Source organism: Mercenaria mercenaria, chromosome 2 (genome assembly GCF_021730395.1).
Source record: "Mercenaria mercenaria strain notata chromosome 2, MADL_Memer_1, whole genome shotgun sequence".
In the NCBI taxonomy this organism is placed as follows: Eukaryota; Metazoa; Mollusca; class Bivalvia; order Venerida; family Veneridae; genus Mercenaria; species Mercenaria mercenaria.
Window position 1 is genome coordinate 12,834,923 of NC_069362.1, and position 19,275 is coordinate 12,854,197.

General features: G+C 35.2%; 1 protein-coding gene across 2 annotated transcripts; it reads right to left on the minus strand.

Moving 5' to 3' along the window:
* Nucleotides 1-760: 760 nt before the first annotated feature.
* Nucleotides 761-15,346, minus strand: LOC123562570 (uncharacterized). Of its 2 annotated transcripts, none has more exons than XM_053530191.1 (4): nt 15,206-15,346; nt 14,790-14,904; nt 3,253-3,347; nt 761-2,116 (listed from the first exon to the last, which is right to left on the minus strand). In XM_053530191.1, exons 1-4 carry the CDS (start codon nt 15,215-15,217, stop codon nt 1,049-1,051), a joined length of 1,290 nt encoding a protein of 429 aa, XP_053386166.1. In that variant the 5' UTR covers nt 15,218-15,346; the 3' UTR covers nt 761-1,048. The 2 variants fall into 2 exon arrangements, with proteins under 2 accessions (XP_053386166.1, XP_045211134.2); XM_045355199.2 differs by having other exon boundaries at nt 15,215-15,333.
* Nucleotides 15,347-19,275: the final 3,929 nt, after the last annotated feature.

The window sequence follows — 19,275 nt, forward strand, 5'->3', positions numbered from 1 at the left end:
CCTTGCAATTGCGGGTGCAGACGCTCATCTGATTTTTTTGTCTCTATATAATCTGCCCATAGGGGCCATACATACTTCTTGCAAAAGGCAATGTAGAATTATGTTACTTGCTGTGCAGAGTCAGCTTTTTATGGTAAATAACTGCTCCAAGTTTTTGAAAGCAATAGCTCTGACCATTTCGGAGAAAAGTTGACCTAAACGCAAAACTTAACCAAGAAATCCGATATTTTATAAGTCCAATAGAGGCCATAATTCTTGCAAAAACCAGGATGGAGTTATGTTTCTTGCTGCACAGAGTCAGCTTTTGATGGTGAACAAGTGTTGTAAGTTTTAAAGCAATAGCTTTAATAGTTTAGGAGAAAAACTTATCCAAGAAATCTGATTTTTTAAGTCCAAAAGAGGTCATAATTCTTGCAAAAAGCAGGATGGAGTTAAGTATCTTGCGGTACAGAGTCCGCGTTTGATTGTAAACAAGTGTTGCAAGTTTTAAAGCAATAGCTTTGATAGTTCAGGAGAAAAGTTGAACTAAACATAAAACTTAACCAAGAAATCTGATAATTTCTAAGTCCAAAAGGGGCCATAATTCTTGCAAAAAACAGGATGGAGTTATGGCTCTTGCTGTACAGAGTTAGCTAATGATGGTGAACAAGTGTTGCAAGTTTTAAAACGATCAAGTGATGACAATAACTCATCTTTTTTCTTTTTTTTCCAAAAAAACAGATGAGCTAATAAAAATGATATCATTAACACCAACAATAGCAACAGTAATGCTAATGATAATAATAATATAAACAACATCAGTAATAACAGCAATAATAATAATAATGATGATGATGAAGAATAACTCTTTGCTTGCATTTGTTTATCAAAAGTCCGATGTTTTGAGAAAATGATTAACCACACATATAGTTATTGAAAGATATTTTTAAATAGTAACGCGTTTTAAAAACCTTTTTTTCTCTCATTCAGTTTGATGAAGTTTTTTTATTGGTTTGAATGACTATGAGTTACTTCTGTTTATTCCATCACTCTATAGAAAATGGTACATTTATATCTTAAATAATTCAGTAGGTCTTGCCTCATAATCAAATAATATAAAATCCTCAGCATATGCTTTTGAAATAGTTTCCATATCATCTTTATCAACAGTAGAAAACATGTTCAAAAACGAGCTATGTTGCAGCTCCTTCCGTTCTTCTGCCGTTGACTTCCGGTAAGCATTTCGCGCCATATCTAGAAAGTCGCTATATGTTAAATTGCCTCCAGTACTAAAGTCAATCGTCAGATTATAGTTGCCAATAAGGCCGCGCATTTTTAACTTCGACCAAGATCTCTGGAATACTTCCATTCTATTCAAACATTTCTTTACGAGAGGTACAAATTCTGGATCAAATGGTTGGTATGTCGTATCTCTGATAGCGTCGTCCGTGACAAGTTCGCTCCCATGGTGGGCTAGGAATTCAATTGTGCTACTTAAATTCAAAGATTTCATTAATGCTACTGCATCGGTTTTGATATTTTCCAATTTGCCGACAAAATCATAACTTATCTGACACGGTTTGCACAATGCAGTGAAGCTGTCAAAATGCATGTCACGATTTACCTTTTTACGTGAGGTCATTGAGGCAGCAACATATTTTACATATTCGCGAAATGTTAGATCATGACCACATGATAAGCTCTTGTTATCCGGTTTTTCTCTTGCAAACCGAATCGCGGGCACTCCCAATATTTTCCAGTAGACTGGATTCGGTGCTAAGAGTTTATCTATATATCCAGATAGTAGACGATGGTACGGGTCGCGTACAAACAGGAATCTCTGAACATCATCAGAATTCGGTACCACTAATTGTTTACTGCCGTACATGACATGAAAACTTATATTGAAAGGATTGACAATATCTTTGTATTCTGGCAAAGTATTAATCATGAACAACCGTTTGAAAAATGTTGTGCCCACTTTCCACACGGCGCATAGTTTCACCTTTTCGCTTTTACTTGAATAAGTCTCTACTTTCACAGCCCGTGTCTTACTGCTGGTGTGGCCACATTTATTTCTAACGCTGGTAGCAAGATCATACAGCCTTTGATATGATGCACCAAGGAATCCTGGTGTCTAAAAGTGAAACAAAAGAAAATACTTTGTATAGAACTTATATTTCACTGAACATGAAAGCATATTTATTACAGACTTCTAAAGCATGAGCATGCCAGTGAAAAATTAGCACCAAATAAAACATTGTATGAATAAATGCCCCCTACTGGCACCAATGTTACAGCATAAGAAAGTTTAATGAAGTATAGTCCATTCGTACTATTATGGTACCCCGTGATTTACAGCTAAAAGTGTGTCGTTTACTAAGTTACCACCTACTTAAAAGTATTTGAAATGCTTCATATTAACTAGGGATGGGAACGAATATTCGAATATTCGAAAATCGGCCGAATATTTGAATATGAAAATCAAATTCGAATATTCGTAAATTAGTGTATAGTTGTTTTTGTTTGTTTTTTTTCAAAATAAATATCGTTATTTTGGTTTATTAACCCTTATCATGCTGGACACGATTGATTCTATCTTTGCGACCAGTGCAGATTATGGTCGGCCAGCATATGACCTGCACTGTTCGCCATTCAGTCAGTATCTTTTTGGTATGCACCCTTTTTAACAGTTAATTGTACAGTCAAAATTGCAAGACGGACAAGTTCATTATAGAAATTTAGCATGGTAAGGTTTAAAATGGCGAAGTTCTTTAGATATAATTTCCTGTTGGGTAGATAAGTAATATGAAATAAGGCAATGCCTCAATCAGGAATCGTTACAGTCCATCAGCTTGCCCGGAAATATTCGTTTGTATAAATTTAAAGGTAGATTTTGGAATAAAAAAACAATACTGCCCATATTTGTTGTGCAAGACTTTGCGTTTAGGACAAGTAATGTGAGCGCTTATTACGCACAAGGAAAAAGCGTATTTCTTCCAAAAAATCCGAAGTCAGACGCTCTGTGCACGTGCCGGAAGACCATATTTTTTAATTCGAAAGTATATCTCATTTAGTATATTTTATATCGCATGTTACCGTAGAGGGATCGATCCTGATTTCTGTCGATTCGCAACGAAAATCAGTAGGATCAATTCCCCAATATATGCAAGATTGGCAAAGCTAACACAAAATATGAACGGAAAGCAAAGCCTTGCTTAATATTATCTAATGAATGTATTGGAAAGCTGTAAAACTTTATGTTATAAGTACCTTCCATCTATTGTTGTTGTTGTTGAAGTTGGCCACATTAAGGTAGTAAATAGGTTTTCGTCCGTTGTATCCTTTAAGGTATGAAATCTTCACCTCTGTAAAAGATCATGAAAATATTCAGTACTACAACAACATGTGTCTAGAAGTGAACAGAATGCCATCTACTGAAGCAACTGGTACTTCCAACATTAGCAAATGTTTTGTTCTGCTCAACCCGGGTCTAGAGGGCATAGTCGGTAGTATGCATTGCCACTACCGTCCATCAAACTGAACCTGTAAATTTTTAATTTATGATCGGTGGACACATGCATTTTCAAACTAAAAGTGTTTTATTTGGAAAGAAGTAAACTTTGCTGTGCCATTTTAAGCTTAACTTAATTGACAAACAAATTGTCTCAATTACTAGTAAAACAACAAGATCTGTCTTATGACAGCGCGCTCGACTATTCAAAGGCTTGTCAACAAAATGGATTTGAGCCGTATCATGGGAAAATCAACATAGTGGCTTTGCGACCAGCATGGATCCAGACCAGCCTGCGCATCCGCGCAGTCTTGTCAGGATCCATGCTGTTCGCTAACAGTTTCTCCAATTCCAATAGGCTTTAAAAGCGAACAGCATGGAGCCTGACCAGACTGCGCGGATGCGTAGGCTGGTCTGGATCCATGCTGGTCGCAAACCCACTATGTTGATTTTCTCATGGCACGGCTCATTTTATAACAGAACTGTTACATCTGTGTCACAGTGAGAGACAAAATTATAAAACCTGTTGTACTTTACAAGTACTTACAATGGCAGAAATTTGTATGCAGTATTTACACATTAAGTACAAAAGGGGCATAGTTCTGATAAAATACAAGTCCAAGATATGCGACCTTATACACTGAATCTTAACATTTGTAGTCTTAATCCAATAGTCCTAGTACTTAGAATTCAAGCTGCATGAAAATCCGCAGTATTAGCTAAGTAGACAAAAGGGTATAATTCTGTTTAAATACAATTCAGAGTTATTTAACTTGGCCCAGTGACCGTATGCAATGACCCAAAGACTGTGTATGAGGTTTCAACACAATAACCCCCAAGTATTTACAAAGGCAGACAATTGTACTCTGTATTAACACATGCATTTTTTAGTATAAAAAGGCACATAATTTTGTTAAAATACAAGCTAGACTTCTAGGACCCGGACCTGTGACTATATTTACTGACACTAAAGGCATGTGTGAAGTTTGAATCCAATGCATCAATGGACTGCAGAAACAGTTATCATTATGAATAATATTAATCAAATTCCTAAGTTTAAAGGGGACATAACTCTAAAAATATTGCTGACAGAGTGATGTCTCTTGTCATACATGTGCACACTGTCACTATATGCAAGTATTCTAAGTCTCAGTTGAATATCTTTGTTGGTGTCCAAGATATTTGACTTTATCAAACACTTTAACCAAAATTTCTGAGTTAGGAAGGGGCATAACACTGAAAATATTGCTGACAGAGTAATGTCCCCTTGTCATACATGTAAACATTATCACTATATGCGAGTATTCTAAGTCTCAGTTTAATATCTTTGATAGTGTTCATGTATTTATCAAAAACTTTAACAAAATTTTTAAATTAAAATATTACTGACAGTGTAATTTCCCTTGTCGTACGTGTACACACTGTATTGAAGTCTCAGTTGAATATCTGTGATAGTGTTCAAGATATCAGACATGATAAACTTTATCCAACACCGATGCCGGGGTGAGTAGTTGAGCTAAAACCGAGCAAAATTGTGCCATAAAGCAACAAGGACAACTTTATTATTTTATTTATTATTATTTTATTTATTTATTTATTTATTTATTTATTTTGGGGCTTTTTTGCTGGACAATTTTATGTTCTAAAAACAGGCTTTATTCAACTGTAACGTTTAATCAATGTATAATTTAAACGATTGATATCCAAATCAAATGAAAATTTGTATGTTTCTTTTCGGGGTAATTTTACATTTATTACTATGGAAGACATAGATATTGAACTCATTGTTTTTGATGCAGCAATTCAATTATATGAATATCCCTAATCAATGGATAAATACTACGGTGGTATGTTTAGGACATGCATTTTTTAAAGATTAAATTACCTCGTGCGCACGACATCTTATTTCGAGCACACTGCATCTTATCTCGTGCGCACGACATATTATCTCGAGCGCACGACATTTTATCTCGTACACACAACATCCTATCCCTATTAAGTTTCGTGATCCTAGGCCCAAGCATTCTCAAGTTATCGTTCGGAGACGATCTGCCTGTTCCGGGTCACTGTGACCTAGACCTCTGACCTCAAAATCAATAGTTGTCATCTACTGGTCATGTCCAACCTTTCTATCAACTTTCATGATCCTAGGCCCAAGCGTTCTAAAGTTATCATCCTGAAACCGTTTAATTGTTTCGGGTCATTGTGACCTTAACGCTTGATCTACTGACCTCAAAGTCAAACCTGATCTGTATTTTATACCTGTGTACCACAATTTATGATCCTAGGCCCACACATGCTCAAGTTATCATCCGGAAACCGTTTAACTGTTCCGGGTCATTGTTACCTTGACCTTTGGCCTACTGATCTCAAAGTCGAACTTGATCTGTACTTTATAATGTTACACCTGTATACCAAAATTTATGATCCTTGGCCCAAACGTTCTTAAGTTATCATCCGGAAACCTTATAACTGTTCCGGGTCATTGTGACCTTAACCCTTAGCCTACTGACCTCAAAGGCAAACTTGACCTGTATTTTATGATGTTACAAATGTGTACCAAAATGTATGATCCTAGGCCCAAACATTCTCAAGTTATCATCTGGAAACCGTTTAACTGTTCCGGGTCATTGTGACCTTGACCTTTGGCCTACTGACCTCAAAGTCGAACTTGACCTGTGTTTTATAATGTTTCATGTGTATAACAAAATTTGTGATTCTTGGCCCAAGCTTTCTAAAGTTATCACCCGGAAACTGTTTAACTGTTCCGGGTCATTGTAACCTTGACCTTTAATCTACTGACCTTAAAGTCGAACTTGACCTGTATTTAATAATGTCACACCTGAGTACTAAAAATATTTGAATCTTTCAAACCTTTCACGAGTTATTGTCCGGAAACCATGATTACCAACGGACCGACCGACCAACAGACCGACAGACCTACAAGCTCACTCCTATATACCCCGTCCCAACCCCGCTCCAAACTTCGTTTTGTGGGGGTATAATCATGTGCAACGAGAAGAGATGACGTTTCCCCAGACATTTGACATTTAAAATGTGATTGTATATATTTACATAACAAACCGTTTATTCTGTATATTTTCATACTGCATCGTTAAGGCCTATGCCATTTTGACAATGTAAAACTGAGACCGCAAGGTTTTCTTCAGTCAAAGAAATTAAGGTTGAGATTTAGGCCTTGAGAAACAAAAATCAAACAACACCAAATCATAGAAAGAAAGAGCTGTTTAACACGAAAATTGAACAACATGTAAAACATGTATTTTACTTTACGAAACAAGTGTCAGTATACTGATATAAACATTGAATTCCAGAAAAGGACTGCCTAAAGGGGCCCTACTTCCGGACAGTCAAACGCCTTTAAAAACTCACCATTTTCAAAGAACTGTTACACATGTTCGTTTGGATGCATTTGCAATAGCGTGCGAGTGGTGAATTTTCACATAACAAGATGGAACACAGTTTTCAGCAATAGTTTATCTTTATTTCTTTCAAACGGCATTCATTTTCAAAGGGAGACAACTTTTTCTCGACGAATACTTAAAATATTCGGAAAAGTTGTCTCCCTTTGTAAATGAATGCCATTTGTACTTAAAATATTCTGAAAAAAATTGTCTCCCTTTGAAAATGAATACCATTTGTAAAGAAATAAAGACAAACAATTGCTGAAAACTGTGTTCTACCTTGTTATGCGAAATTTCACCACTCGCACGTCATTGCAAATGCATCAAAACGAACATGTGTAACAGTTCTTTGAAAATGGTGAGTTTTTAAAGGCGTTTGACTGTCCGGAAGTGGGGCCCCTTTAGGCACTCCTTTTCCAGAATTCAATGTTTATATCAGTATACTGACACTTGTTTCGTAAAGTAATATACATGTTTTACATGCTGTTTAATTTTCATGTCAAACAACTCTTTCTTTCTATGATTTGGTGTTGTTTGATTTTTGTTTCTCAAGGCCTAATTCTCAACCTTAAAGGAGTATTCTACCTTAGATTTCCTTATTGTATAATACGATTCACTTTCTACTCTAAATAAAGCATAAAGTATTTATAATTTCCCACTGTCCAATCTTGCTGACCGATTAACGATCTCTCACAAGTACAAAATAAAACCAAAGTGCACAGGAACTTGAAATTCTGTCAAGAATTAAGCCAGCACAAGTTTATATAAAAAGACCCGCTCTATATAAAAAATACCAGGAATGCAACGCATTCACACGCCACCCTCCACATGAAAACAAGAAAATTACAAAAAAAACTGAAGTGCGAATGTGAACGGGTGCATGGTTCCATTATCTAAAGGCAACAAAAATATGCTAGGAACTGTGCTTACTTGTCGCTGTCACTGTATAGACCAACGCAAAATCAAAATCAGTCAGATTTGCCTAGCATTACGGTATGAGTTTTGTGATATTAAATGTTATTTGTGTTGTAATTGGCAATCCTGCTATGACAAAATACATGGTTACGTCCATAATCTTGTACTTTATCCCGTACACGTTCCTTACCGTATTACCGGGTACAGGCATTTACATAACAACTTTATTAATTACAGTGGCAGTGACAAGTAACCACAGTTACTGGTGTATTTGTTTTGGCCTTTAGATAATGAAACCACCCATTCACACTCGCACCATTCACACTCGCACTTCTGTTTTTTTAAAGTAATTTTCTTGTTTTCATGTGGTGGGTGGGGTATGAATGCGTTGCATTCCTGGTGTTTTTATATATAGAGGGGATCTTTTCATATAAACTTGGGCCGGCTCGATTATTGGTAGAATTTCTGGTTCCTGTGCAAAGTGTCATCAAAATTATCACTTTACACGGTCTATTAAACATGCGACGACCAAACCACTGGCACCAAAACAGAAATAAAATGCCACTGTACATGTTATACCCTGCCGCTGTACATGCTATACCCGACCCCTATGTATACTTACAGGAACCTGAAATTCTATCAGTAAACAAGCCAACACAAGTTTATATAAAAAGACCCCCTCTATATGTGTTTTTTTTATATAAAGAGGGTGTGTGTGTGGGGGGAGGGGGGGGGGGGGGGGGGCGGTATTTGTAAATGCGCTCTACGCAAGCACTCAGACCCCTTTTCACACACCATACCTGTAGTTTGGACTTCTTTTGATATGTAAAGGCATGTGCACAAAAATGACAAATTTTGCCCATACCTGGTTAATTGTAATGTTTGTTTTTACCAATGTAATAAATAGAAAAATAGCGCTCAGCTCATTTACACGGATAATTCAGCTTTATAATGTATGTTATAGTTTTCCGCATTTATACTTGATTACATAGAATACTTGTACCGAAAATTGTTACGCAAACATACTGACAACTTTTCCAACTACAGTCTTTCAATTAAAGTAAGAGTTCAGCACTTCATGGTTTGTCATATTGGAATAAAGTCTGTTTTACAGTAACTTCGAAATTCCTTAGAAATAATATCATGTATCACACCCATCTACATTGTACTTCATACATTTCAAAGATAAAACAAGTCAAATGGTTTATCGCGGCCAGAAATTTGTACAAACCGGACAGAAGTTGCGAAATCGTCATTTGTGCAGGAATGAAGCGTTTACCATAATGTCCAGTACTGGACAGGTACAGTGACCATGCACGGACACAGCCAATTTTCTCAGAGGGGGTCCGATCCCCTGCCCCCACCCCCACCCGCCCTGGAAATTTTGCAATTTGGCACTTCATTTTTTGCATTCTGGGACAGTTTTATGGACTAACCTGTTAAATTTGCGAAAATGATAAAATCAAGCTTTCTTGAAGGTAAAATTCTTAGTTTCTTTTAGATAAATAATATGAATTATGTCGGGGTCGTATGTAGCAGCAGCCGCATATACTTTACATGCAGTCCTAATGTTGCCTTTTTCGAAAAACATTTTCTTTCCTTCTTGTCTTCTTTCCTTTTTTAAAGATTTTCCAGGGGGGTCCGGACCCCCGCTCCCCACCCCCCATCTGGATCCGTGCATGGTGACATATCATGCTTTCTGTTTATGCAGGTAAACTTGTGTTTGGTTAAATTTCAACAGAGCACAATTGTCTGAACAGTGTACAAACTCATTACTGTTTTTTTCAGGCAAGGGTGGAAAAAAAGTGGTAGACAATGAAAGCAGTAACATTTTTATTAAAAAAAAAAATAAACAATGAGACAAACAATTCCAACGTCTTTGGACGGTTCAACAGTCCCATGTTAAAGGCTGAACACCACTAAATCCAGCTGTTCTTTATTTCATATAAAATCCACTCACTTCATAACGGTGTTTCGACATTTTCTAGCATATCAGATTTTCAGAGACTTATATTCCCATAAAGAACTAGATCGCTACTTTAGAAAAACAAAAAGAAAAGGGGGTGTTAACTTTTATATAAGAAAACTACAGTTCGTTAAATACAACCCGCTGAAATTACTACTTTTCGCTTCTTTCAATTTCTCTTTTCGTGACATTAAATTCTTACGCCGCCATTTTTATCTAGCATGCGATAGGAACATGCCGATTTCATTAGAATGCAAAGTGATACATACTGAAACGCGGTAGGGTAAAAGTAAGCACGTTGCTGCCGAGAAAATGCACTAGGAAAGGAAAAAAGATTAGTACTATTTATATTTGGACTACTTGTGACTAGACCTGCGGAGGCTTACATTCTATTTGGTAGTGATCAGCCTAAACATACGATAAAGCCCGAAACGCGTGAAAATGTTCCGAATGTAAATCGGGTGAAGTAAACGCTCTATGTAGATTATCATTATGCGTCTAGATTGATTAAACTGGGCGAGTCTACTTACTTATTACTTGAGGATGAAAAAAAAACGTGTTTTTTAAATGTTGCTCTTAAACAAGGGTGGCGGTTGAACTACTAAAAGTACAACAACAGTTGATTCACAACAAATCGTACGGTATGTTTTATAATCAGTAGAAGCTAGTCGTATTTACGCTTATGAGACCTGTTTCACCCATAAGTAAAGAATTGACAGGTCCATCATGAAATATTTTCCCCTGTCCTATTTAATACAAGGAAATTCATTGATGCAAGCATCAAAGACGCCGCCAAGTGTTCATTCTCGCATACCAGAGGTCTACCGTAGTTCCCTCGGGATTTTGACGAACATCTGATGGATGAGAATGCCAAGTGTTGTGTCTGAAGTACATTTTTTTGCAATATGAGAAATCACCTAATCATTACTTTATTAGTCTGACTGGCTACAAGTTATCAACATTAGCACATAAAACAATATATGTTATAAACTGTTAAAAACAGTCAAGAATAAACATGATAGAAAAGTTTTACCGTGCAATACAAATCCTCTACCTGCAATGACATTAACATTGCGAGTAGGTGGTCCCATTACATACAAATTTAAAGTTATTATTTCACTAACTAAGGTCACCTCCTGTGAAAAGTTCTTATATGCAGGTGCGCGTGTATGAAGTTTCACAGAAATGCAGTTTGTTGGGAAATGAGGAAATGTTGAAATTATTTCAAAGTTGTGGTTCACAGAAACCATTATTTTTATTATCATGTAATGTAATGAGTGTTTTCTATTTACTGATGAAGTTTTATGGACCTTAGTCACCTACATTATAGATTTCAGAATGCAGATTATACACAGTAATTTACTGTTTTTGTTGCCAAAAACAACCAAAAATTTTGTCCAAGAAAAGAATGATATAACATAAATAATCTCTATATTGCCCCTATTCACAAAGCATGAATCTTTCTTATATACTTTTGAATATCATAGAATTTATTTTTTTCGGACAAACGATAAACTTGAAGTCCTCGTTTAACTGTAAGGTTACTAGGAGTATGTCAGTGTCTAAGATTCAAATCTAATATTACAAGAAATTTAGCAAGCATAATAACCCGCTGCCAAAGTGTAGAAAATATTTCAATGAAAATGTTATATGATCTGTATGACACATAAGCAAAAAAACAAAAAAAAAAACAAGTTTGCGCGTTCTGAAATTACATCACTGTACCTATCAATAAAGAAAATAAGACAAAAGGTTAAAAATAAGTTAACAGCGGCACTTCCTTCGTTCATTTCAACATATCTGTGTTTATTGATTCCTTTATTTACTTTGTAAATACGTTTTTTTCCAATGAATTTTTATGCAGGCAAATTGTAATTTTTTTTTAATATTCTCTTTGAAGTTTACTGCAAGATTATTGTAAAATACACGAACGCTCCCTTGTCCAGGCGATTCATGGTATATCAGCTCTGTGGTGTGTTCTATTTATAGAAAATGAGATAGGTAAGTAGGTCATGCTAAGAATAGAAATAGAAAACTTGATTTACAGAGTAACCTCACTTATCAATAAATCAGATCAATATTTTTGACGAAATTGTAAATAAAAAATATGTTATGCTCTACAAATAAGGAGAGGAAAGACAGATAGCATTGTTTTAAATCACATAATAAGTTGCATTACATACATTTTTTATGTTTTCTTTTTGCCATTTTTTTGTTTATTCACTAAAATGTATTGTGCAATATCCGCGTTTTCCTTTTACAAACTATTCACTGTGTTCAGTTTATCACTCCGAAAGTATTCATTACCATCTTTACAGGGTCCGAAATGAAAGTGTATCCCATATACTCGACACCGCCTTCAGGGCGGCGTCGAATGATCGCGGCCTCAATAATTTCTCTAGTTTAAGGTACTTCCGCCATCTTGAATTTAGAGTGACCTTCATTTGAGGTGTGAAAATATAGTGAACAAAAGCTTTCAAATTCAGCTGTTTCAGAGTACAAAAACAGCTCAGTTTGCAAGACCTGAACTAAAAGTAGCTGTATAAAAAGTAAAACTAAAATTTGGAAATAAACAAAGAAGATATTTTACCTGTATTTTTCCAAATATTTGGTTAGATTTATAAAGCCTTTCAAAATACTTTATTAAAAATTCATGAATGGCAAAAGTTAGTTCAAAGTTTCAATTAGTGCATAGGAGAATTGTCTTACTGAATAGAACTAAACTTAGTACAAAATCTGTTTTCAAATACGACCACCTCATGTATTAAAACGAAAATAAATATGTACATATTGCTATTTTCAGCATACATAAAAGTAGTGCAATGTGCGGACAATGATTTTTTTTACGTATGGTATACTAAACTGCCTAAAATTGTAAGACAAGTCTCAGACTTAATGTAAACAAGATTTGGCAACGAACCAAAATTTTTTTCAAGGATTGTTCAAGTATAAGAAAGGTTTAATTTATTATAGTGGAATTTATGTACTTATAAGCTGCTTATCCCACGGAAAATTTGGTTGAAATGGAATTTTCGGCACTTCCTGCGGTAACTACCGAAATTACTTAACGTAACTTTCTCACACATACGTGTTTGTATATCTATAAATTATGAAAATAATCGAAATATTTGCTTTATCACGATATATGCAAATATTTTTAGACAATCTTGAAACATTTGGCCACAGTATTTCCGCATACTGGTCCGGGACAAGTTCGATGCGTATAGTGATTCCTTATTAGATGTTTAATGCGTCGTAAACTAACCAATTTTGATCTATCGACTTTTTATACAATATGAGAATTTATGCAGCATGTTTTTAAAAACACAGTGAGAATAAATCGCAGAAAAAATGCACAGCCAAATATGTTATGAGGTTATACAATTTGTATACAATTCTAATAACTACGAAACATAACTACGAAACATTTTACAAAATGCAATCAGTTGAACTTCTCACGCGAAAACCTGATGATTAAAATCAGCAATACCTCAAAAATAACTTTTCTGTATCTTGGTTCTTCATTAAACGATATTTTTTACACTTTCATAGATTTAAACTGATAGTAAATGTGTATTGAAATTCCGGCATAGAAATAGACACTGACCCGGAAGCAGCGGTCCAGTACTAAGACTGTCAACGAAACCAAGGATAACGAGTTCTTTATCTGAAAATTACGAACATTGGGATCAGTGTTCAGTATACACCTGAAAATAATAGACTTGCTATTTGCCGATTGCACACTTGTTTTCTATCGTCGTTTATATAAAGTAGACTAGTAAATATTCGTACATATGCATAATCTATTAAACACTTCTTTAATGTATGTTCTCTGAAATTAACAAATCACTGGCTCAACTGAGACACCATACTTTAAAGTAAATTCAGTTTATTCACCACGAGGTTCATAATGCACGGGAGACTCGTGATAGTGCATGCCTTTAATTTCACATGGTTGAAGTGTAAACAAATAGTTAAATTTGCTTCGTTTTATTTCTCACGGAAAAGATCGGACGGTTTTTTATATTGGAATAATTATAGAACATATATGCATTTAAAGTTGAAAGTTGATTGTTTTCTACACTACAGGACGTAAAACTGAAACAAGTAAGCACTTATACTTTTTCAGCAATGTTCCTCAAGTGAACTTTGACATTGTTTACGAAGAGAAATCAGTTTTGTGTCATCTTGAAATGCGTTGTTCGGCTGAAACGTATAGTTCCCGGAAAAGTTCTAAAATGGTTTATTTTGGAGATTTTTGTTTTATTTATAAATTCAACACAATGTGCAGTATTTCCAGTTTTTGAAAATGATTGAAATTCAACTTTATTTTAGAAAAAGTTCCTATCTTTCATTAATATTTTGCCAGCGGATGCTTACAAGTTTTAAGTGAAACGGCTTTCTTGTCCAAGAGAGGTGTGTAAAGCGAAAAACTATCATTACACATTGCGTTTATTCTTTAAATGTGAAGGATCGGTAACAGATGGAGGAGATCGGACAGTGAAAAACTATGCTAAATGGATATCTCTAACCATGAATAAGGAGACATACATATTTCAGAAAGGAAATATGAGGTAAAAGAACAATCATTTTATTCCTTGAAATAAACATGGCGGCGAAATATTTTAGAAAAACTGTGCACGTGTTCTGCGCATTATAATGTTTAACGACATTTTCTTGATAAAGTAACGCTCGTCTGCACTATTTTGGCATTTCTTTGATTTGAAAATAAATATTTTATAGCAATTTAGGTTGCATACGATACCAAAATTTTGCACCAAAAATGTTCACTCGTTTTCTTCCAAAGCACCGTGGAGATAGGATTCAACGTAGCTTTCATGCTCGCAAGTTTACCTACAGATATATCTTTTCAACTTTTATCATATATATTTTATGTCCTTGCATTTCGAAAGCTGTTTCGAGGATTCTGATTTTTCACGTAAAGTTCTAATTTCAATTTGCGGAAGTACCTTAAATGTTAAAAGCTCACCTTGATTTAATAGAAGAAAGACGTATATTGCCGCTGAAATTCCGCATAAAACAATACAATCTCTCTGCTTTTCCTTGAACCATCTGTAGCTGCGCCTCGGAAATCGTAGAAAGCGCTTGAAATAAATAAAACAACGTAACCTGTTAAATTGCATGGGAAAAAAGAACAGCGCATATGTTTCTTTCCAAAATAACAAAAATATGAGTAAAATGGATCATTTAATCTTTAAAGAAAACCGTTTGTGTGTGTTTTTAACATAGTTTTAGTTTAAAAGTATTTTATTGTATTTGTTATTAGGCATATATACAATAATATGAACACAAAAGTAACATATACAATTGGATTGGGCCACGAGTAAATATATCAACATCAGCAAACGGCCCGTTTTTAACATAAGTCATAGCTTAAAAACTTACATAACTAACCATGACGATATTTGTAGTAACGTCCAGTCCGGAATGCAAAAATATCCTATTGAAAATTTATAATATCGCCCGAATGACAATACGGGGAGCGTTATATTTCGCATGTACGCACGATTTTCACGAAATAATTACTTGTATCGCATAGAGATAATAGAATTTTTTATTACCTCTACACAGGAAGAGTACATGGTATGTTATACATGTATATATACAGTTAACATAAAGTAATTATTTAAAGTACAGAATCTGATATTAGTATACCATGATTGTATTCAGCACTCTGAGTATTTACAATACATACAATGATATGAGCATATTAAAGAATATATTCAATAACAGTTGGCAAATATCAACTTATATGATTTTGAAGAATGAGTCGGGAAAACTTACACCACTGACCCAATAACTTGTCGAAACGAAATACAAGTCAGATGGGCTATGGTCAAACATATCAAGGAGAAATTTCACAAATACTAATACATATACTGTGGATAGCTCCTGCTGATTCAAAATGTTCAAAAAATAGTAAAGCAAATTTGTGACATTTATATTATATCATCATAAAATAAATTGCTTTACTGACAATATGTAAGCATTCCAGAGTCGTTTTTAGAAAATGCTGTAGAATACAAAAAGATAAGATAACTGTTCATTGGGTTGCATGTTGTCATACCATATTGATTAAATATATTTGTCCATATAAATATTTTCCCTTTTCAAGGAGTTCATACAACAAAATAACACTGTGTACTGAGCCAAATTGTTGGTCACTCTGTGACATTTACGACACTGAAGAAATTGAGTTTGGAAATCAATTTTAATGTTATTTTTAACCATACACTGAAGGGAAATAACCCGTTAACGCAAAACTCTTTAGTACTGACAACAAGTTGTATTTTCTACATATACGTACAATATCGGATATGTATCCTGTATCAGAACAGGGACTTTCAAAAATGCTATCAGTCGATTTACGAATACGACTTTAATGGTAGAATCTGGATGCAAGAGACAAAATTGGCTTAGAAAAGTGAAATTCCTCTTATCAATTTCAGCAACCCAAGTAAATGCATTGACACGTCATCATTAGTACAAGTAAATGCATTGACACGTTATCATTAGTTACTGTACAAGTAAATGCAGTGACACGTCATCATTAGTAGCTCTAGGAAGCCCTTGCATAAACTTTACACAGAATCTGTGGGCAACTTCTAACTTATATAAGTCATTCTTAGTTAGACATGACCACAACTCGCATCCATACAAAGCTTTTAGGATGACAACGCTAGTTCAGTCTAGCTGTAACAATAGCTCGGTTAACACTGTCTACTCGTGTACACTAATGCTAAAATGGTTTTTCACTAGCCAAATACGGTCCTATATAAATTACTCGATGGTGTAAGAAATTTAAAAGAAGTGTAATTTCATTTGAAAATGCTCAACATGCACGCCGTCCAAAAATGCAACATCCTCAAAAATGGTTGCAAAAGTCAAAGAAATTGTAGCTACTGATGCAAGGTTTACAATCTGGCAAATAGCTTGATGCGCTGGCATCCCAGTAGGAGCTGCTCATACAATTCTCAAGCGAGATTTGAAAATGAGGAAGGTAGTTGCAAGATGGATACCCCATCTGCTTACAGGAGACCTGAAATTTGCCCGTGTAATAATGGCCAAAAATTGTTGAAACAGTTCCCCAAATACGACAGTCGATATTTTGCAAATGTCGTCGCCGGCGATGTGGCGTTAGTTCCTTTTTATGAAGCCATGCGAAAGATCCAGAAAAAAAATGGACCATCAAAGAAAGCAAAATACCTTGCATTGCAAAACGTAACATGAGCGCGAGAATCTACGTGCCAAAAGAAAAATGCGTAAATGAGTTTCTGGTCTTCTGTAAGCAGATGGGGCATCAATCTGTATAAATAATAAAAGTATAATAATGCATATTTTGTGCACTTGCAGATAAGCGAACTTGACGAGGAAACTTGCCGTTAAAACAGACTAGCTACGCATCAGATTGGTATTACAACTTTTTATCAAAACCAGGTTCAAAAGATGCAAGAAAAAAGTACGAAATGGTTTCAAAATCAGTATATACCGTCTTTTAAGCGTCAAATAACACCAACAAAAGTACTAGTAATGTTAACATCACTAAAATGTTTGTCCTTGTGCAGACGATAGATTTGATGGCGAATCAACATATCAGGCGAGGTGGCAATTACTGATCATAGTTGGCAAAGCATTCTAAATTATTTAGGTCTCTCTGTCTAGAACTGTTGTTCCACGTGTTTAAATACACGCTTTTTTTTATGTTACATACAGCCCTTAGATCGCACAGATTTTGTGTTGATGAGACCTTGCCTTTTGGTGGGTTTCAGTCAATTCCCACATTTACAGCCCAGCGATCATTAGAATATTGGATCAATAATGGCAATTTTATACCTTTTTTGATATTGGTCCGACATTCAGCCAAAATTTTATTTCAACATGTAACCGACCTCTGTCAAAAACTATTTAAGATATATTTTACGTCTGCTTTACAAAACTGATATCGGGCGGACACCGAGTATCATATCAGTTTCATATCGGCTAAATATAAACAGTGATTTTATTTTTGCTGGGGTAGAAGAAGTACTTCAAAAAGGTAATGAAAGGTAACATATAAAACAATGATTAGTCGCAATGTAAGACTATCGGATGAATGGAATCACAGATACTTTGTGTTTGGACCAGCTACGACCTTGTCCCGATTCACACTTTAGCCAAATGCAATAAATACCGTCGAGCAAATCATATCAGCTCCCCAAATAAAAAAAAATATTTAAACTTAATCCATTCTTTCGAAAATGATTGAAATACTCTCTTCTGATTTACAAGAGATTGGCGCAAAATGTAAAAGCAAATTAATTTTTATTAAACTGATATTTTGGGAGCTTTTATGATGTTGTTCGAAGGTAAGTTAGTAAGTAAGTAAGTAAATTCTTTATTTATAGAGGGTGACTCAGTTATCTGAATGCTAATCTTCCATGAGACCCTCTTAAGAAGCCAACACGTGTATATACAGAACAAAGTGCACAATAAACATGCACTGATTGCATTTAAAAGTGCAAATGCATATATCAAAGCTGTATGTAGGTATGTAAAAATTAGTAACGGCATTTTACGAAATCATCATTTTCATAACTGAAATGACTAAGACAGCGTAGATACATCGTGAAACAGGACAAAATTAAAATAATATACAAGTCTGAACATGCTCTAAATCACAGAGAACGGCTTATGGTATGCAGTTGTATTTGTCCATTTGAAACTCTCCATACTTCCAACTACAGAAAACTTAAAAAAAAAACCCGGACTTTTCTTCTGGTCCTGAGGGTGTGTGGTTTTCAGAAGTTACACTGTGGAAATAAAACAAATACATATCAGAAAAAAAAGAGTTTACTTTACGTAATTTTCATCCAGTGGAGACATGATGATATAAACCATTGTATTGAGGTACATATTGCATTTGGGCTAATTATGGACTGTTGGTCCAAACTCAAAGTATCCGTGAATGAAATTTCATTTATGAATTGAAATAATATCACGTGCCCTATAAACAACATTAATTTTTCGCGCTCACTAGTCATCGCGACTTTCAACTCAGTGTAACTATTTATGCAAGAAACAGATCCTGCGGACCGGGCTCTGTATGCTGTACATGTACCGCTGTACGTCTGCCGATTGAACGCGTGAGGAGCAATGTGAAAGCTAGGGCACGCGCAGGAACGCGGCATTATTGCGGAGTATTGGTATTTTAATTAAAACATAACATCCTTCATTATTTGTTTTCATTTCACTCAAGCCCGATGATAAACCATGGCTGGCAGTGTTCGCAGCATGGGGTTGGGAAAGCTCGCGGCACGGAAAATTCGTGCGTGTGTTTGGGGTCGGTGACTTAAAGGCCATCACAAGTAAACACCATCTGTTTGCAAAAAATAGTCTACATAGATTACTTATGGTACTCTTTAGATTGTACGGAAGAATGGTACTAAAACAGAACTGCAGTTTTCCTTGTTTTGCAT

Bases quoted from the DNA above. Each gene is read 5' to 3' on its own strand.
- LOC123562570 (XM_053530191.1), bottom strand. The intron at 3,348-14,789 runs GTGAGCTTTTAA...GATCTTTTACAG, and splicing joins CTTTCTTCTATTAAATCAAG to AGGTGAAGATTTCATACCTT. The intron at 2,117-3,252 runs GTACTTATAACA...TTTCACTTTTAG, and splicing joins ACAACAACAATAGATGGAAG to ACACCAGGATTCCTTGGTGC.